The 21321-nt window shown below is 42.8% G+C and overlaps 1 protein-coding gene and 2 long non-coding RNA genes across 3 annotated transcripts; all 3 read right to left on the bottom strand.

The window, feature by feature from the left end:
• Positions 1-1930: 1930 nt before the first annotated feature.
• Positions 1931-4714, bottom strand: LOC136424329 (uncharacterized). The gene is made up of 3 exons (XR_010753860.1): positions 4613-4714; positions 4022-4190; positions 1931-3490 (listed from the first exon to the last, which is right to left on the bottom strand). It is a non-coding gene; the product is annotated as an uncharacterized lncRNA (long non-coding RNA).
• A 139-nt stretch (positions 4715-4853) lies between these two features.
• LOC136424021 (inositol-tetrakisphosphate 1-kinase-like) lies at positions 4854-11807 on the bottom strand. The gene is made up of 6 exons (XM_066412422.1): positions 11696-11807; positions 10882-10980; positions 9464-9504; positions 6824-6916; positions 6123-6189; positions 4854-4870 (listed from the first exon to the last, which is right to left on the bottom strand). Exons 1-6 carry the CDS (start codon positions 11787-11789, stop codon positions 4854-4856), a joined length of 411 nt encoding a protein of 136 aa, XP_066268519.1. The 5' UTR covers positions 11790-11807.
• Positions 11808-17214: 5407 nt separating this feature from the next.
• On the bottom strand, positions 17215-18589 carry LOC136424128 (uncharacterized). The gene is made up of 3 exons (XR_010753825.1): positions 18454-18589; positions 17927-17951; positions 17215-17334 (listed from the first exon to the last, which is right to left on the bottom strand). It is a non-coding gene; the product is annotated as an uncharacterized lncRNA (long non-coding RNA).
• Between the last annotated feature and the right edge of the window lie 2732 nt (positions 18590-21321).

The following is a 21321-nucleotide window of genomic DNA, read 5'->3' as shown; positions in this document are numbered from 1 at the left end:
TTCCCTTGGCTGTTAACAAGTATTTGGTGGGCAACTTGATCTGCAGTGACTTGTGGCACTGGTTGTGCTTTAGTGTAGTCATTTCTAAGGATTCGGATCGTTTTCCATGCCTTCCGGTTGCTATGGGTGAGGTCAGTCGTTTCGACAAACTCCCTCCATCGCCTCTGTCGACTTTCTGTGATTATGCTTGTGAGTAGATCTCCGCAGTTTTGGATCATGTATGAGAGATATCTGGTTTGCATCAGCCCAGGTTTCAACGAGGTCGCCATCATCGTTGGTTTGCCGATACCCCCAAGTGGTGCTATGGCTGTTAAAGTCTCCAATTACTATATTAAGTTTACCATCAGTGGCTTCCTTCGGTAGGCTAAAGGTCTCTACTGGTGGTTTGTATACCGAGTTTACTCTGATTCCAAGAAGATCAATGGACAGGACCTCAATGTTGTTCATGTCGGACAGGGAGAACTTATCGACATTAAGCCCGTCTTGTATAAGGATGGCGCTTCTATGCTGGTCATGTGGTCTCTCCCCTATGAGGGTCATACCATTGATGCGTGGGCGGGATCTTGTAGGCCCACGGTGTGTCTCCTGGAGACACAGAATATCACAATTGTTTATTACACACAGTTCGGCCAGGAGATCTTGCTTGGCTCCAGTAAGGCCTTCCGTGTTGAATGAGATGATGCTCAGTGCCGGTCCTGACAAGGACCCGTGTGAATGACACTGAGCCTCACCAACCTGTCGGCCTCTCGTCGCCATGTTGGTCGAGGCGAGGTTGTAGTGGTTGGTAGCAGCAGCAGCAGCAGCAGCAGTAGTGGTGTGGTAGAAGGATTCGCGGGTAACGTAGTCACCTGACAGGGGCCGCGACGAGAACGCTCCTTCCATGGCCCCCTGTCATGCCTTAAGGCGGTCAACCGATCATGCGCAGTCGAACCAAAGGTCACCGAAGGTCGCGTTATAACCTTCGCCGAGGAGGTCATGTTTTGGGCAGCGTTCGTGTGTGTGTGTGTTTGTGTGTGTGTGCGTGTGTGTGTGCGTGTGTGTGTGTCTTCCACGCTGTCCGTCTATCAGCACGATAATTAAAGAATGTCTGAATGTATTGTCTTAATGCTTGGTATGCGGGTGGGTCTTGATGAGACCTCGAAATGATTAGACTTTGGGCTCCTAGCGGCTTGCAATGATGCTGCAGTGGAACGTCCAGTTTTGATCTTTCGTGTTCTGGACATGATTTTTAGTTGTAGATAGCTCTTTGGAGGGCCTAGGGAGAATTAGTGGGGTTTTTTAAACTGCAGGAGCCGATTTCGTTTCAAACTTGTAAAGAGAATAGCCCAAAAGGTGTCATGTTTTTTTGAATGTCGATAGCTCAGGTGATGATTTACATAGCCATATGCTAATTATGCTCATCAGGATATAATTTGCATGATAAATGAGGAAGCTTGGTTAATCGCCTACATTCAATAATGTAGGCAACACATGGGTCTTCGAAATCTAACGTATTTTTACCTTCGCCGAGAATGTTATGTTTTCGTCAGCGTTCGTGTGTGTTTGTGTCCGAATAGTATAGCTCGAGAAGGCCTGGATGGATTGTTTTTGTACTTGGTAAGTGGGAAGGTTTTTTGAGACCTCGAAATTTTAGAACCGCAGGAGCCGGTTTCATTTCAAACTTTGAAAGGGAATAAATAAAAAAGGGGTCGACAAATCATCATGGTATTTGGTGTGTAGATGGCCTGAGTGATGGTTGACTAGATTGTATAGTAACTATGCAGACATAAATCATGCAAATACAGGCCTCATTTACATTCTTTATGAGGGAATGCCACTATAGCCTTCTTTGCTAATATAAGACTTTTAGACTTTGAGCAACTTGTGTAATTTGGATAGGAAAAATAGTCAACTGACCAATTCCATGCAAATGAGGTCCTTATTTGCATAATGAATTGAAAGCATTTTTATTATTATCAATCTAAAACTAGGAAATCTTGCATCAGAACATGGACATCATATATTGTGGGTATCAACATCTTAATATTGGACAATGTTGTGAATCTTTTTCAGCAGTACAAATAACATATTTGTAATATAGTCAAATAGACAAGCATCTTTTAACGACATAATGTAAACGGATGTTACTATATGGCCTTCTATATAAAACACATAGAATAGTGACGATATGATGATAATGATAAGTTTATTGCAAGTTCTTGCTCGTAGGCTAATTTCAAATACATGTAACAATGAAGGACGGACCGACAATTGATAACGATATGAAATGACGGTTGAAGTCATACTTGATGTTTACATATGTATTCGGCACCGGCTGTATTTTATACGGTTTTGATAATTGCATATTGGTTTTAATTTAGTGCTTTGCACTGCGACTGCCAATAAAATCATCTTGTATCTTGTATATAGCATGTAACTATTCTAGTCTAAATACTAACACTAAATTCTATCTTATTTTCTTTTTGACTTCTTTTTCCTAGACAGTGGAAGACGAATGATCCCACTTTTTCATATATATACATGTTCGATTCTTGTACGATATGGTTATCATTAATAGTATGGGACATGATTTGTTACTTACTTATTTATTAAACTTCACAGAATGAAATCTAAGAGGTGTTGGCAACAGGATAAGGATACTTATATGGCAGCGCATTTTTCACTGCATCGCTACGTAATTTGTAAAACAATGAAACATCAGTCTCTCTTATTTCTAATACGTCTCCGATCTATCAAAGATTGGCACATCAACTGCATGATTTCGTATGCTAGATGCAGGACAAAAGAGCCATCTAGCGAGTCCCATGTTAAATGCAACAGCGATCAGGTGACCTGATTTGGTTGGCATCAAATAAGATTACAAAATCGTCCTACCCACTAAAGAATATACTACTGTAGGACGCACGTGTACATGGTGAGCTACGTCTCTAGAACAATTAAGGAGTGGAACCGCCATCCTGCCAGCTTATGCTACGGTCGCATGTCCAAACCGGGGCCCGGCCGGGCTGTTTGCGGTAGCGGAAAATTGAAATGTACGTCAAGAAATATACACAAATTATGCTCATGATTAATATTTTCTTTATGTCTGTGTGTTTTGTTGTCTTGTATATCATTTTCTTTCCCGCAAATTGCCCGACCGGGCCCCGGTTTAGAAATGTGTCCGTACATGTAGCTAGCATCAAAGCACTTTTAATTTTTCATGATTTTGTTTATGTTGTTCTTTCATTTACTACCGTTAGTTTAGCTTTTATTTTCATTTTTGTGGAGCACCACCACCACCACCGGCCGCCTTAGGCGTGTACCCAGAGTGATACCCACACCGGGTCTTGCCCAGTAATACAGATAAGATAAGATGGATTTTCATGTCTGTCTCAAGCGGATGTTTAACTGGACTTATGCCCTTCCTGGGAACCGAAGCAGTTGCACGGACCCGTCCTGAGAAGCTGAAGTAGAGCCGTTTGGAATCCTCGAATCCCAACCTCGTGGTAACCTGGAGAAGACAAAAAAAATTTGCTGCATCTGTGATATAGTGCCGTAACAGTAGACTTCGGGGTGGGGTCGTGTGGCGTAATGTCAGGGTTTTCGGGTTCCGGGTTCGAATCCCCTGACGTCACCGATGTAGCGCCATTCGGAAAGGCACTTAACACGACTTTCCTCACTCCACCCAGGTGTAGAATTGGTATATTGTTGTCTGTATTGTTGAAATAAGTTATGAAAAACTTAAGCGCAGTGCCTCGTCGTCCTTGTCTGTCCAAAAGTAAACTAAAGACACGAGACTTCTTCTCTGATGAAGGCTAGACATCCAGGTAATGAGATACGTCAAAAATAGTTACTCAAGCAACTGGATAAAATTTTGAAACGTTTCAGACAGCATCCGCTATCTTTCGTTAGTGACTAATGACATATCTGATAGAGCCAGGTTTTATACCAAAACTCTGGATATGCTAATCAAGTTCAATGTGGAGTTATACCAAAAGTGGTTAACAGGGAAACGCGACCCAGATCGGTGGCGAATTCTTACCGGGGAAGTCGTTTATGTCAATGATGACGTGTTTTCCGGTTCCGTCCTGTACGATGACGTCAATCCCCACCAGACTGGACCCCAGCACGCGTCTCATCATTTCGGATATCCGTGAAATCTTATCGGCCGACACCGGGCGGGTCTGGGTGGTGGGCTCGCCGTGTTTCCCCTTGAATACAAATTTGTAAATAATTGACCTTGACCTTTGTCTCCCCGACACCTACCGACATACCAAATACTTTTGTAACAAATCCAGGCTCTGTTGTTTAGCTGACTACAATAGTCCGGATGCACAGACAGACAGACAGGCAGACACACACACACAGACAGATAGATAGACAGACAGACAGACACACACACACACACACATACACACACACACACACAGACACACACACACACACATACACACATTTCACTATATATGATACAAGTCATAATAGCCTGCATATATTTTCTTTAATATACATATATTTGTAAAATTCACTTGCTTAATTAAGCTGTAACACATGTGCAATCTTTAGAGCGCTACCGATCTGAAAACACGATGAACTGAAGATAGTATTAACAAAGTTGTTGAATTTTACTTACAGCATTTAATGGGGACACGGAGTCGGCTTTGGCCACGTCAGACGTTGAGAATATTACATTCGAACGATCGTCTGTAATAATGTAAAAAGAACATGTATCATAGGTTACCCAATAGTGAACTGTACACAAACAATAGATCATCTACTTGTAAATGCAGTCAGATATGACATAACAAACTACATGCTCGGATAGATTACACTAGCCTGAGTGTCATCGTTGTTAGTTCCAGGGCTCCCATACTCTAGTCTCCAAGCAGACCTACGGGTTGCAAAGACCGTATCCAACTGTCAGAAGGAGTTTTTATAGCTTGGGTCACTATAAAAACTCCTTCTGCCAGTTGCATATTGTCTTTGCAACCCTTAGGTCTGCTTGGAGACTACCCATACTCTCCCTTCACCAACAGCATGAAAGCTAAGGAACTATTAAAGATAATACTCAGGCTAAGATTACAAAAATCTGTTGAGGGAAACCTTTGTCTGGACGTGAAGTAAAACAGAAGTCAACAAGAGTTCCACGACCTCATATCTCCATGAAAAATTCTATTCATGCAAACGACTTACACGTTTGCATAATATATGCTTGGTCATAAACACCTTTATCTAACTTACACATGTTGCAATATTGACAGTCCTATAATTTTCCAATTAGATGAATTATGGTGTTTTTGCATTAATTATGCAAATTAGGAATTCATTTGTATAATTGGTATCTGTTGATGCTCCACTTTCCATAAACTACATAATTATGTTACATGTATTTGAGTCTGATAATGGAAAACACTGCAAATATAGATTTTCCTCATTAGCTATGCAAATTAAGTCCCAATTAGCATAATTTTCACTTCATTGTTTATTTCTCTATCGAAGCTACCTGCATACTAAATATCATGGAAATCCGTTGTTTCTTTGTTCAGTTATTCTCTTTAGAACATTTTCACAAAAACGCCCCTGCAGTTCCAGAGGAAGCTACTAGGGGGCCCAAACCTACACCACTTCTTTATTACATCACAAGCTATCTGCCACCCAAAAATCAAGACCACAGCACGTCCAGGTCGAAAGATACAAAAATTGAAGTTCTGCTGCAGGACCAAGGTCACATACCAGGGGGCCCAAAATCGACCTTGAACTTCGGCTTCACAACACCTGCCCAATTACCAAATATCATCGTAATCCATTGAGAGGTTCTTGAGTTATGCTGACTACATTAGTGCGGAAACACAAACAGACAGACAGACAGACAAACAGACAAACAAACACACACACACAGACACACACTGCACGAAATGGCCTCGTATCCCGGCGTATACGTACAGGGATTCCTCCGGAAATATTCCATATCCTGGTGCGGATTTAGCGTTTCCGTTAATTATATCGGATACGCTACATCCGCACCGGGATATGGAATATTTCCGGAGGAATCCCTGTACGTATACGCCGGGATACGAGGCCATTTCGTGCAGTGACACTCAAAACTATATCTCCATTTTTCATGGAGATAAAGATAAACGTACCTGACATCGCGAAGTTCCTTAGCGAGGGTCGACCGTAGACAAAATGAGTCTCTCCGATCACATACAGCTGTGACACGGAAATGATTGGTTAATTACCAGTAATATAGGGATAATGACCCAACATGTGTTGTATACGGTGTCATAAGACATGGCCAGTCCCTATAATCACCGAATCAATCACCGAGTGAGCGACAAGAGGCCCATTTCTAGTATATGAAATTCAAGACGAACGTCACTTTATCATGAATTGTTCAAGATATGCGGATACGCGCTCTAAGCTGTTCACATCTATTTCTACTTGTTCAAGTGAATTCAATATGCTCCAGTATATTAATAGATTTGATTACACGTATTGAGAGGTGACAATCCTTACTGTGTACAGATAGGTATATACATCAAAGAATGTTTGTACATAAGAACAAGTAATGTATAAGTATACGACACGCTAAATTTCAATATGTTGCCCTGTCCCATATAATTGTATGTAAAGAAAAACTTTTTTTCGTATGCACCTATTTGTTTGTTTGTACGTATGTATGTATGTATAGATTAAGTAGACCTTACGAGAGTCGCTGTACTTTTGTTGTGTCAATAAAGATTGTATATATCCAGACTCAACTGAAGTGAATTCAATGGTAGAACGTAGTACACTACGGAACAATGACAAGAAGCTGAGATTTAAAACAATGGACTTGACCGACCTTGTGGAGAATACCGGAGTGATTAGCGTAACTCTCAGCAGAGCACGGCAAGTCCAAATCTTTCAGCCCGCGTCTGCCAAACACCAACGTCATCTGAATAAAAGACAGCAAAATAAGATAAACTTTTATACACAATTATACACGGTACAGTGTATGGCAACAACTATAATCAAACATCGTGCAAAGTAGAGGTATTAAATGGAACTTAACATTCTAATTACTAAAACGATATGGGCTAGCATAAGTCTTTGATATAGTGTAACAATCGCGTGGGGGTAATCATGGTGTTGGATCTGGATATTCTTTACTATAACAAATATCAAGTGTTTTGTATATTTATGCTCAACGAAAGCCAGGAGTAGTATTTTGTATTATATTTCGTGTTTTAAGTTTAATGCTTAAAGGACAAGTAGGCAGGACCCAGGGTTCTCCTCCTATAAAAACTATCTGCTGTCAGGGAGTTAGTAGCTAAATTGACTCCAACCCTCATCCCAACATCATAAATGGATTATCCTCTGTAGGGGATCTCTACCCGTCTGACTCAAAGAACAATAGAATCGGATCAGAGCAGACGACAGGAAATCATTTGCATATTAACTGACGTCTCAAGGTTTGAAAAATCCTGTATTTCTCTCACTAGTTTTTGAAGAATCCATTGTCAGACCAACAAAATAACCCAGATAAATGTAGGTGTAACAAAGCTACGTATTAATACAATACGTAACTTTGCTAGGCAACTTTCCAAAAATCATAACATTGTGTTTTCAACTGTCAAAGCAAGGAGTAAACCTCCTTGGTCAAAGCAACCCCTTCAAAGTTGGAATTGTATCTATATTTTCCTCAGCTGAATTAGCTTTGATAGCTGTGTGTCTAGAAGTATGACTTATACAATTGTAGTGACTACTGGGTAGTCTAAGAAACCAGTATAGACTCATGATCAGGGGCTCTGTAGAAATGTAATTTGTATACTGACAGCCAATGCTTGAGACATTCTAGCAGTGAGCATGACAGGCCAGTGTTGTAATTGCTTCATATTCTTGGTTAGGTACTACAAAGCTGACTTGTTTGTGTGCAACTATACTTTGATTCCTTTTACACACTATACGATTTCAAACATGTGCTGAAGTAACCTCAATACTTGGTAAATCATCTTAGCCAGCGAGCCCCTTCACTGATGTGAACACCACGGCATTCAGAAGCAGACAGAGGTCTGTGAGTTTACGTTAGCTGAATTTATTGGGTGGTTTTATTGTCCACCCTTGCTCTTTAATTGTGAGTTCTCTATGAACCTCCCTGAATTCTACCGTAAGCCGTTATAATCATCATTATCGTTATCATTATTGTTATTATCATTATTGTTGTTTGTTAGCAACGACTATAGTTTACTTCATGTTATTCTTTTTGTGGATTCCACTAAGTCTTGCTTATTATCATTTGTCTTCTGTTGTTTTAATTTGGACTGGGGCAAACAAAGAATATCACATCGTTACCTCTGTAATAGAGCTGAAATAAAATAATGTTCCACCTGCCATAAACCACATATGTTACATATATTTGAGTCCAATAATGACAAATAGTGCGAATTAAGATCTTCCTCATTGATTATACAAAGTAAGTACCAATTTCGATAATTTTAAATCAAAATGTAGATCTTTGTCTAAGATACCTTCGTACTAAATATCATTGAAACCTGTCATGCCATTGAAGATTGTGAAATAACTGACATGCAGTTCCAGAGCAAACTGCTAGGGGGCCAAAACTTACACCACTTTTTTCTTACACCACAAGCCACAAAAAAATCAAGACCATAGCATATCCAGGTCAATAGATCAAAAAAGTGGACTTCTATTGCAGTACCAAGGTAACAAACCAGGGGGCCCAAAATTCACCTTGACTTTCGTCTTCCCAAAACTTACCCACATGCTAAATATAATCGTAATCCATCAAGAGGTTCTTGAGTTAGACTGACTTCAATAGTCCGGAAACACACACAGCCATACACTGACATAATAATGATAATAAGGCCACAGCAAGTAAATTTTATGGATGACTCCCTCCGCAAATTCCAAAATTAATGAGATGGGGCGAAGAGAAAACAAGGCGGGCCCCCCCAAAAAATATTGTTATTATACCACCATGGGCAGGAACTACACTGGGGATTCATATGCAATGAAACACCTTAGACTATCAACGTTTACGACATATTTGCCAATTTTTGGCATGTTGACCACCGTCGGAGGGCAATGGAATTTCTTGTTGTTTTTTTTTATTTCGAAATAAGGCGAAAATTAATGAGCGCGCTGATATCATCCATAAAGATTACTTGGCAACTTGCTGTGGCCTAACTAGAAATACCCTGGGTTCCAGACTGTTTATCGGGCCTTTAAGCCGGTTCCTTTAGCCGGTACCTTGTAGTCAGTTCCTTCGGCGGCACAGAGACCCCAGCCCACAGAACCCTAATTAGCGCACCGGGTGATTTCTAGCCGGGGAGTTTGTTGACTCCCACGGGCTCAACTCCCCGGAGCTTTGATTAAGACCGGGCGGGCTGACTGTTCTTTGGCCACCGTAGGAAATCGCTAGCGATCCGGCGGCTAGTCTGGCGCCCAGGGTAAACTAGGAAGAACAAGAGATAATGCTCACCCTGTGATGCTCAAGATGCATTTTAGATGATGATTTGCACACTGGATAACAGAAGTTTCAAACAAGTATTAACATAGTCGGCAAATCATCATGAACGAAAACTTTTCTACATTTGTAGCGTAAAGTGAAAGTAAAATTAAGTGATCACGCGAACAAGTTTAGCTCAAATGAACTCAAGGAACAGATGAGCTAATCTTCCACTGGTCGTGACAGAGAAGACAGACGCTATGTACAGTATTTACAGGTTCGTTGTACCGGGGAAATTCCCCTAGATCTTTTCGACAAGCACAATGAACAGTGGACCACGGCTTAACGTCCCGTCCTAAGGACTGCGACCCTTTCCGGCAGCGTGCATGCCGGGTGAGCGACACAGCCGGCATCGAACCCGGGGCTCCGAGTTCCAGAGGCAAGATTGCTAACCACTGGACTAAGCAGCGTCTAGAGGATGTATATAATCCTAGTTCATCTAACTTCTGTTCATTTTAAGTTACATGAGAAAATAAACAGTAGTAGTAGTAGTACGTGCACAGGCTAGAACTGGCCCCTTTCGTAGGGTTGAAAAATAAAATAAACAAGCCAGTTATATATTGCAATAAGATATACTGACGTCACACGTTTGGAAAGTCACGTGTCCTGATTGATAAGGGGTTGATCATTCGTACCTTATACAAATTGCGGTAGGGACAGAGGTAAACTAGAAAATACTTATTTTTGTGGTTTTGTAGCTGATTGATCAAAGTTTACTATATGGTCACACCTTTTTAGGTGACATTGTAGCAGGGTTGCGGTTGTTGAATTGAGGATGCAAGGGTTAAGGGTTCAACTCCCTAGCAGACCCCAATATATGTTGTGCTCTTTGGAAAGGCACTTTACACCTATCTCCAAGTTCGACCCAGGTGAAAATTCTTCGGTTAGGAACTATTTCCCACTGCCGCTAGATGTCGCTGCTGCACTGAGAAGGGTGCGGTCCGAAGCGTGATTGAGACCCCCCCCCCCCCCATCATGATTCATGACAAGCCTCCAACAGGCCTTCCTACGGGGTACGGATCGTAAATTTCGGCAACAAAGAAGGAATAATTGACCAGAAGAGTTAGCTATGTTAACATTCCCCCCTGCACATCCAGTCAATCGCTTTGGTGGACAAATTCCCCTTGCGAAGCACTCTCCCTATAATGCTAAGTTAACATTTCCAAGTCGGCGCCCGACCAGACTGTTTGAGAAAAATGCATATCAAGAATTTACATGATCTATGCTTATTTTCTTCTTTACGTCTTGTGTCTTTTGTTGTCTTTTATATCGCATTTGTTCTTCCCACAAGCTACCTGGCCTGGCCCCGCATTGGAAATGCATTAGCCAGCGTAGTCAGTCTGGTAGCGACTAGATCATGACAGTTGTTCCATACATTAGACATTACTTACCGAACGGAAACGTCACTCCCGCCTCCTCCAAATATTTTACTGTATTTTCAACTCCAGTGGACTCCAGATAGACTCGATTTGGCACAATAATGTCCGGATCTGCTTGTACAAAAGTTGAAGTTAAAAAAAAAAAGAATTTGCAAGAAAATGATTGCATAGAATTTTCGACCTGACGTCTCTAAGTGATGAAAATGCCTGTGGACAAACTTCTGTACAATTCCTAGAATTCTTGCATGCAAACTGCACATAATACTATATCGTTATGCTCGCCCCTAAGGCGTGGCCAAAATCAAAGAGAATCTCTACCCACCGACCCTAGCCTGACAAATCGCGCTCCTAGCGGCCGGCAGGTCCTTTTACCGCCATCCGGGGGTCAGTAACCATCGGCCGAGAGCTTGTGTAAACACAGGCTACCGCCGACCCTATATTTTAGTACCATAACCGGAAACACAACACTTCTTCCTAGGTCGAGGCAATGTTGTGACAGGGTAGATTCAACTTATTATGCAAAGAAATGGTCAAAAATATCAACTTTTTGGACTTTATCATTGACGTCATTGCATGGAGCCACCATCTCAAATTCCAAAATAATAACGCCAGAACAGCCACATACGAATTCTCATATTTTCCCCGTACCATTCCCCAGTGGAATGCCCTGCCTGGCACGGTTGTGACGGCTCCCACCGTTGAGTCGTTCCCTGCCAGGCTGGAGGCCTGCCCACCCTAGTCCGGGACCTCAACTCCCCCCTACTTTGCCCCTGAAAAGACGTATGGGGGCAACGATGATGATGATGATGTAAAAACTTGTTCGTACCTTTAAGCAAGTTCACGATTTTCTTTGCGACTTTCTGAGCGCCCAGGCGGTCATGCAGCAGTCTCCAGGAAGGGAGCGGGTTCATCACGACCATACGGGGGTGGCGGGAACTGTAGTCCTGGAAAATAAATCAATCAATCAATCAATCAATCAATCGATCGATCATTCAATTATCGATGTATCGACTAACCAAAAGAATAGAAACTAGCAAGTTCGTCACTATCATGTAATGGTGGCGGTAAATGAATTCCTGTAAAATCAATCAATTAATCAAATAGTCGATAGATCGATCGATTTTAAAACCATCAATTTATCGATTAATCAAAAACTAACAGAAACTAGCGTATCCATCACGACCATGTGAGGGCGACGGGCCATCTAAGGAAGGAAGGAAGGAAGGAAGGAAGGAAGGAAGGAAGGAAGGAAGGAAGGAAGGAAGGAAGGAAGGAAGGAAGGAAGGAAGGAAGGAAGGAAGGAAGGAAGGAAGGAAGGAAGGAAGGAAGGAAGGAAGGAAGGAAGAAAGGAAGAAAGGAAGGAAGAAAGGAAGAAAGGAAGAAAGGAAGGAAGGAAGGAAGGAAGAAAGGAAGGAAGGAAGGAAGGAAGGAAGGAAGGAAGGAAGGAAGGAAGGAAGGAAGGAAGGAAGGAAGGAAGGAAGGAAGGAAGGAAGGAAGGAAGGAAGGAAGGAAGGAAAGAAAGACTGGATCAATGGATGAATGAATGAATGAATGAATGAATGAATGAATGACGAACAAGACATACAAGGAAGCAGTGATGACACATGTGCAGCAAGAGTACTCCCCTATAAGGAAAAAGAGACCAAGTCGTTCACCACATTCGTTAACATGCCCTACCAGAACCCAACAATACAGCAACGAACACAGAAGGCTACAGACAGGGAGGAACAACATCAACTGTGCAGACAGCCACACTGACTTCTCAGATTTTGTGGGTATTGGGAGAAACCGAGTGCGGAGAAAGAGGTTCTTCCTGGGCTACATGAAGAAGACAGAAGCAGAGAGCCTTCAGAGCATGATACACAAGTATGCTCAGAGTAAAGGAGTACAATTATCGTTTGTGAGAGTCATGAATAGTAGACAAAAAGACATAGCGTTTGCCAGAATCAATGTTCTACTGCACCAGGCACATATGGTGGTGAAGGAAGACTTTTGGCCCGATGGGGTCAAATGTCGTGAATGGATGTCAGAGAAGAGGTACAAAAGCAAGGGTGACAACACTGAGGGTGGTGGTGAGAGAAACCAAGCAACAAGAAGCAGTCCTTTGACAGGGCCAACAGACTCAGAGGTCACACAATGATTGCCACTACTACAGCAGACTCATCTAAAGAGCTAACAGTTGGCTGCTATAATGCCAGAGGACTAGTGACAGCACTGCCATTCATAAGGAAACAGCTGGCTCATATAGACATCCTTGCAGTTACCGAACACTGGCTATACCAAGATGCACTACCAGAACTTGACAAAGTAATGAATAGCCACAGAGGGTGGGGGAGAGCAGATAACCGGCTAAAGGAATTCAAACATACCACAGGTTGGAGAAGAGGGCAAGGTGGAGTTGCCTTACTGTGGAAGGAGAGTATTGATTATGCAGTACACAAACTGGAAGATGGCAATGACAGGATTATTGGAGTGAGAGTTAGACTCCAAAGCGGCCAGAAAATCTTTGTCTTTGCAGCCTATATGCCACATAGTGGCTTGGCAATAGACAACTACAGAGAGCATTTAGACATTATGACAGAACTATACAGAAAGTATGAAAATGAAGGTGAAGTGATCTTTGTCGGAGATTTTAACGCAGACCTCGGCAAACAGGGAGGCCCAAGAGGCAGAGGTCAGCCATCCAAACTGGGCAAAGAACTATGGGGCACACTAGATGAACTGGACTTGTTTTCCCTTAACTTGAGCCATCTCTGCAAGGGACCACTCCATACCTTTCAAGCTAATGGAGACAAACACTTGTCCACGATAGACCACATCCTCATACCTTACTCTCTGTTAACAGAAGCAGTCTCATGCAAAGTGATTGGAGATTGCAGCCTCAACTTATCAGATCATAGCCCCATAGTTGCCTCATTCGTCAACAAGCCAAATGAGTTCGAAGAAACAGTGATCAGACCAAAACTCAACTGGCATAGAGATGGAGACCAGCCACTCAAAGAGGCTTACAAAAAAAGAGTGAGTGAGAGGCTAGAATCGAATAGTGCTCCAGCCACATGGTCAGCAGGGTCCATAGAGAAAGATCTTGATACAATAACAACAATACTGAGAACAACAGGAGAAGAAGTGATACCCGCAAATAAGTGTAAGAAACACCAGAAACCCTACTGGTCACCAACGCTGACAGAAGCGCACCAGCAACAAGTGAGCGCTTGGATGCAATGGAAAGAAGGGGGAAAACCAAGGGAGAAAGAGAACCAACTGTACAAGGCTTACAAAGAGAGGAAGAACCAGTTCAGGTCAGAACTGAGGAAAGCAAAGCTCTTACAAGAAGCCAAACAGAATGAAGAGCTGGCAGCCCTAGCAGCATCTAATGACAAAGAGTTCTGGAAAAAGATCAGACAGAGAAAGGGCAGAACCAACAGGCCTCAAGCAGTAAAAGTGGGGGAACAAGTCATCAACAATCCCAGTCAAGTGAGAGAAACTTGGGCAAGACACTTTGAGACACTGGGCAACGAACAAGAAGAGGAAGCCATGCGCTTTGATGAAGTACACAAGAACCAAATCACAGAAGAGGTAGCCAAGATGGAAGAAGAAAGCTACAGCAACCTGGAAGGGATACTGGAAGAACCCTTCTCCCCACAAGAGGTAGCCTCTGTTTGCAAGGGTTTGAAGAATGGAAAGAGTGGAGGCAAAGATGGCCTGGTATACGAGCACATCAAGTATGGAGGTGAAGCATTGTGGGCCCGTTTGACAGGGCTGTTCAATGCAATAAGAGAGAAGGAACACATCCCAAAGGCCTTTAAAAAAGGACTGAAGATACCCCTCCTCAAGCAAGGTAAAACCAACAAAACAGACATGGACTCACACCGGGGTGTGACACTGTTACCTGTCATTTCCAAAGTATGGGAGAGGACATTGTTTAATAGATGGAGTCCTTGGCTCCATGATAGAGGTATACCTCACCAACTCCAGAGTGGGGGACAAGTTGGATGCAGCAACATCACTACCGCTTTCATCGTGAGAGAAGTGACCAACCACTACATGGAAAGAGGGAGCCTAGTATACGGTTGCTTCCTCGATACAAAGAAAGCTTACGACACAGTCTGGCTGGAGGGAATGTTGTTTAAAATGTACAAGAAAGGAGTAAATGGCAGACTATGGAGACTCCTCAAGCTCATGCACACAGGTTGTACATATTCTGTCCTGCTGAATGGAGGTGTTTCCAGAGAATTCAGCACTTCAAGAGGTGTGAACCAAGGAGGTGTACTGTCCCTTACCTGCTATCTACTAGCAACAGATGATGTGCACGACGAACTACAGCTACAGTCGGGTGGAGTGAGCATAGGAGGGATCAGTTGTGCTTCGCCTGCCTTAGCGGATGACATATGTCTGCTGGCGAGCACACAGGCAGGTCTGCAGAGAATGATCGACACTATGGGACATTATGGAAGAAAATGGAGGTTTGAATTTGCACCAGGAAAAAGTAAATGCATCGTCTTTGGGCAGACAACTAGCAGCCAAAATGTGGCCTGTGATACAACCACATGGAAAATGGGAACAAGTTCTATACCAGAGACAGCTACAGTAACGCATGTTGGAGTACAACACTCTGCCAACATGTTATCTAAAGAACCCATTGAGGCGGCATGCAGAAAAGGGAAGGGAAAGATTAGTGCGATTTTGACAACAGGCTCTGAAGGACAACATCCCAACCCTTTAATCTACAAGACCCTGTACAACACATTGGTCATTCCCAGCATGCTGCATGGCTGCGAGTTTTGGGACCCTTCAAATAGTGATCTACTCAAACTAGAGAGAGTGCACAGGAGGGGAGCAAAAAACATGCAAGGCATGCACTTTCAGACAGAGACGACAGCGTGTCTAAGTGCAATAGGAATGACAAGTCTGAAGTCAATTCTAGACAAGTGTAAACTCTGCCTTTTCGGAAAGCTTGTCAGTCTGCAAAACACTGTACTTGCAAAGAGAGTGTTCCTCCTCAGGCTGTACTCCTACATCCTAGCAAAACCAGGCAGTAAGACAAGAGGATTTGTGAACGAGTGTTTTGAAGTTGCTAAGGAATATGGCCTGGTGGAGTGGCTGGAAGGATACTGGTTGACAACAGACTTCCCTACAATAAATGCATGGAAACATCTAGTGAAGACGACAATACAGACACAAGAGAGTGAGAGGTGGAGGGCGAGCGCAGCGTCCCAAACCAACTGCCACAGGTTCTACAGAGTCCACCAGACAAACAACAAACCCCACAAGTTATGGACACTAGCAAGACAACAGCCAGAGTACCAGAGAGACCTTAAGAACCTCATACTTCTCAGTACCATCCAAACCAGACACACCGTAAAAACATGTCCAACCTGCCATGACCCTACAGAAGACTTGGTCGGTCATCTAGTCACCAGATGTTCCACTTTTAACCACTTACGACAAACCCTGGCAGAAGAAATAGCAAACATTCTGGGAGTAAGAGTCATGGTAAAAGTACACGAACAACCAGACGAGAGATTCACAGAGGTCATGCTGGGTGCCGAGATGGTAGAAGAAGTTGTGGAACCAGCTGTGTGGAGCGCCTTCATCACAACAACGGCCAGATTGCTCCGCCCTCTGGCAGCCATGGCATTAAAGCACGCCACCTGGAAAGAGAGGCAAAACTGCAGCACGGGGGAAGGAGAATAGAGCACACGAGAGCTGAGTACATACATAGTATGTAAGCACATACGGCAGAAGAAGAAAGAGCTGTACTTTAACCACCCAAGAAAAGCTACAACACAGTCTTGGCAGAAGCTAGGCTGCGAGTTAAACACGCAAGCTGTGGAGAACTGAGCTGTGTGGATTCACAAGGAGTTGTAGAGAATGATGCAGAGACAATGAACTTTGAAAGTGAAACACTAAAGACCTTTAAAGAACTCTGAGAGTTATTTGTACAATACACAGAAACAGTTTTTTTATAGATATGATATGATAGATCTGATCTAATTTTTGTTTTTTAATGTCCCAATGGTCATCAGTAGACTAGACGTGTGGGGCATGGGATACCCCTGGCAGGTTCGTTCACCTGGCCTCTGAGAGATTGTAAATATGAGTACGGAATAACAACAATATAAGAATATAATTATTTTATAAAACAGGATCGCTATGTACGACATGTTTAGTGTCATGGCATCCCCTTTGTAAATACTTCAACTATGCATCGCTCTCCCAAGGGAGGAATAAAGTACAAGAAATGAATGACGAAATTTTACTTTTATCTTTTTAAAGATTTCATTCTTACAAATTTCTCTCGACCGCTCCTTTGCAAGAATGAAACATTCTGGGCCTTACCTCTAAATCAGCCGAAAACAGCTCCGCCCTCTTGTCCCCATCTCTCGCCATGCCTAGGATATCCGTGAAGTCGTGAACAAACACGTCAAACGGGCCTTGGTCGGCAATGGAGCGGTTCACGTGCACCTGGGAAAGGGAACACGTTTTTTTTAAGCCCGGTGTATTCTTAAGTTGACTTGGAGTCGACTCAGGACTGTGCAAGAGAACCCTAGGCTACTCAACTAGCGTTTTCTAGTATGAGAACTCCACTAGAGCAGCCCAAAGCTCTTCACACACAGCTCCGAGTTGACTCCGTAAACGTGTGTGCTGAAGGTATAATATAATGTCTTGTTTGCGTGTAACGTTACATGGATGATATCCCGTCTGTAGTTTTAAAAATGTTATGTCGGAAAAGGCGTTTACACAACCAACGAAATTTTGATACGATTGAAGATGATCAGCTTTTGGGGAGAGCTGACAAAAAAAAGAGGCATACGATAAGAAGGTCGCAAATTTCCCACAACCTCTGCTTGGAGAGTATAAAAGAGAACAACTCGAAATGCCGGATAAAACATTGTAAATGAAATTGTACGAATTTTCTGGGAGGAAAACTAATTGTCTGGAGAAGAATAACGAATCTGATGAAAAAACTGACGAATGTCCAAAATGTGTTTCATTTTATTCAAACCGTTCATTCGCTGGTCGCGTGACACCCAATTTGATTTAAATACAAGTTTACCTTGATCAAGTCGATACCGTCATCCCTGGAAAATATCAAGATAGTAACTATTCAGTATATTTGTTGCTGATATCTTCTGATAATTTCAATACGTTTCTAATAAAGTTTTACGTGGAAACACGAAGCATAGGCGTCGCTTACCAGCTTTCTCGAGAAGTACAGACGTTTGTTAATTGAAAGAAACTATGTTCAAGGTTTCGAAAAATGATAAGTATATAAAAGATCAAGGTACCGTTGCAATCAACAACGCAACTAGAAAAGAAAAGTAACCGGGCTCGAATGGACCGTTCCAGTCGAATACCGTAAGCCCCGCCCCCTGCTCTATTTCGAACACCTCCGCTCCATATGTTCAAATATATTGTTCGACAGGAACGGTCCATTGTAACTAATATAAGATCGAAGGGACAAAGTTTTGGACGATAGAGAAATAAAAGAAAGACAAAATGATTTACCCGTCAAAATAAGCTAAAAAAAACGCTGAAGGGTATAACATTTATTCTAAATTATATAAATATATAACGTTCCACCTGTACTCTTCCTTAAACGTGTGAAATGGAATGTGGTTTTCTTTAATTTCTGATAATAAGTAACCGACTCGACATCGTCCCTTTTTCTGAAGACCCTTTATTGGCGCTTTGTCTTTGGTACAGACTCTCGGTTGGGGGACGTCTGTAAAAAGAGTCAACAAATACAAAACATTCAGAAACGTAAGAGGAGGTTGTGATAAACTTCAAAATCAATCAATGACAAGACGGTATATTTAGACTGCTTTGTAAAGTATGTTAAATGTGTCTCTACATTGACTGCTATGTGGTCTAATATGCGAAAAGTTAGTAATAGTTTGGAGGGGCGTATTGTAGAATTTGGGGGGGGGGCAAAAGCTACAAATATTCAGAATTTGAACATTTTACATTCATATTCACATTTCTAACCAATTTGTAATTTATTTCCAATATTTTTCCATAGTCATAGTCCTACAACGTTAGTCATTTTATCACATTTCTATCATTAACAAACAACGAAAAAGCAATACGCGCGAAATCTGGCTTATTTGCATATCATTCTGGTTGCCTATTAGAAATAATATACATATAACCCAGCCGTAGATCGATGAGAGTTACCCGAATCGACCGTTGCGGTCGGAGATCGATCGTCACAGGAAAATCTTCAGAACTTCGCACGTTCGATCATGTGTTTGTCGGAATGTTGGACAAAATGGCGGGCAAGTCAAGCGGCGGTGGGAATTGCGTGTATTTCCAAACATTTGCACGACACTACAAAGTCGCATTCATACGTGATGAATATCGCTGTGCGGATGTAATAAGGTAGATTTACACCATAACTTATGATGTAGAAAAAAAAAAGAAGTCATTTTTGTTTGATGTTCCGATTGCAATACGCCCCTTTACACCACCAAAAATCGTTCTTATTTTTCATGTTCTTCCTTCTACAAAGAACTTTTTTTTCTGTCAGCAAGAAAATAATTCTGTAATGAAGAATCCCTGTATTAAGCACGAATAAGAATCCCTGTTTTAAGCACAAACAAGAATTGCATCCAACATTTTTCTTTTCTCCTTGCTTAAACCAAGAAAGCTCAAGTAAATTATTCTAGTAGAATCAAATTTTCAAATATCTTATGGAAATAATCTGTAAGAATACCACATTGGACCAAACGAAAAACAAATATTATAGTAAGGCTAAGAAAGAAAATTTTTCTTATTTTTCTTGAAAAAAGAAAATCCTATTGGAGAACATCATGCTAGAAATATTTGACTAATAGACTTATAAGACCACGTACAGGAAATTGCGATGTATACTTACTTGCAGTAGCAGCACTTTTTAAGAAGTATCTCTCCGAAATGACAACCATGGCAAATATCAGGAACGAGAACACAAGAACGGCTGCGTTTCGCCACATGGCGTCACAGACCAGCAGTTGCCACTAGCAAGCATTCAATCTGAAAAAAAAATAAAAGAATACAAACTAGAAAGGTAACAGTTGAAAAGCACATGTCTTTTTTTACCTTCACATGGTGTATAGCCTGACATTTCGGCGCATGTTTCATGTAAGACATCACGAAATCGCCGGCAGGGGCAGACACTAGGGGTGCGGGCTGTTTCAGGCTTTGCGCCAGGGACGGGTTTTCATGAAGGACATCACGAAATCGCCGGCAGGCACAGCCAGGGGGTTCCGGCTTTCTTCATGCTCTGTACTCGAGTGCCCCGTCCTTGTGTGAGCGCCAGGGACAGGGTGTCATGCAAGACATCGGAAATCGCCGGCAGGAGAGGCCAGGGGTGCGGGCTGTTTTAGGCCATGTACCCAAGTGCTTCATCCATGTACTTAGACCGACATGACCTACCTTTCGCGCATGCATTTGTAGACGACCGTACGAACGAGTCAGGGACAAGATGGGCCCCTTGCATGGGCGGTTGTTGACTGTAGTACGCGTAGTTGGGTAGTCGCGGTCTTGCCGTTGGGAGGCTAGCGGATGGAGAACGGTTTGTACTTGGACCGACATGACGTACCTGCCGTAAAAACATTTGTAGAAAACCGCGCGGGCGGGTCTGTGACAAGGCAGACTGTACCGTCACACACCATGCCTGTCACGTTCTATGCTTTCCCAGGCACAGAACGTGACACAGCCCGACCGTCACAGACTGTGCCCGGAAGTGCTGTCAATCACTGTGACTGACGGGGCAGTGATGCCCGCGTTTCCATATAAGGCAGCGTGTTTTTGTTTACCGCAGTAACCCCCCCCCCCCCCCCCCCACGTCATCTTTGTTTTTTCGGGGCGCTGAGGTAAGGAGGAACAGCGTAATTCTCGCTCTGTAAAATAATTCAATAACTTAGACCTAGAATTGAAGTGGCACAAAAAGACAGTGTCTATAATAGCCGTGGCGACTAACGAAGGGAGTTTTTTCTTGATATTATATATACTATTACATATACTATAGTATATGTAATATCAAGAAAAAACTCCCTTCGTTAGTCGCCACGGCTATGTCTATAACAGATCTAGATGCTAGACTAGGATCGGGCCACTTGCCGATTACTTCGACGTCCCGAGGCAGTCAGCTCGCCCGATCTAAACAATGCTACGGGAAGTTGTAGCCCCGGGCACTGTCCAGGCACGATTCGTGACAGTGCCGGAGTGTCACAAACTGTGCTTTTGCCCTAGGCTGTACATAGTGGGCTGTAGCAGCGTAGTTGGGCAGAAAGTCACGCCATTGAGAGGCTAGCAGATGAGACCGTGTAGCGTATGTACCCCGACCTGTAGCGTATGTACCCCGACCTGTAGCGTAATATGTACCCCGACCTGTAGCGTATGTACCCCAACCTGTAGCGTATGTACCCCGACCGGTACCTGTAGCGTATGTACCCCGACCTGTAGCGT

Source organism: Branchiostoma lanceolatum, chromosome 18, assembly GCF_035083965.1.
Source record: "Branchiostoma lanceolatum isolate klBraLanc5 chromosome 18, klBraLanc5.hap2, whole genome shotgun sequence".
NCBI classification, from domain to species: Eukaryota; Metazoa; Chordata; class Leptocardii; order Amphioxiformes; family Branchiostomatidae; genus Branchiostoma; species Branchiostoma lanceolatum.
This window is presented reverse-complemented; position numbering and strand designations above follow the sequence as displayed.

Coding starts and splice junctions, on each gene's coding strand:
- LOC136424021 (XM_066412422.1), bottom strand. CDS start 11,789: ATGGTCGTGATGAACCCGCTCCCTTCCTGGAGACTGCTGCATGACCGC. Junction 9,505..10,881: donor GGGAGTGACGTTTCCGTTCG/GTAAGTAATGTC, acceptor TCTGTTATCCAG/TGTGCAAATCATCATCTAAA. Junction 6,190..6,823: donor ACTCCGGTATTCTCCACAAG/GTCGGTCAAGTC, acceptor TCCGTGTCACAG/CTGTATGTGATCGGAGAGAC.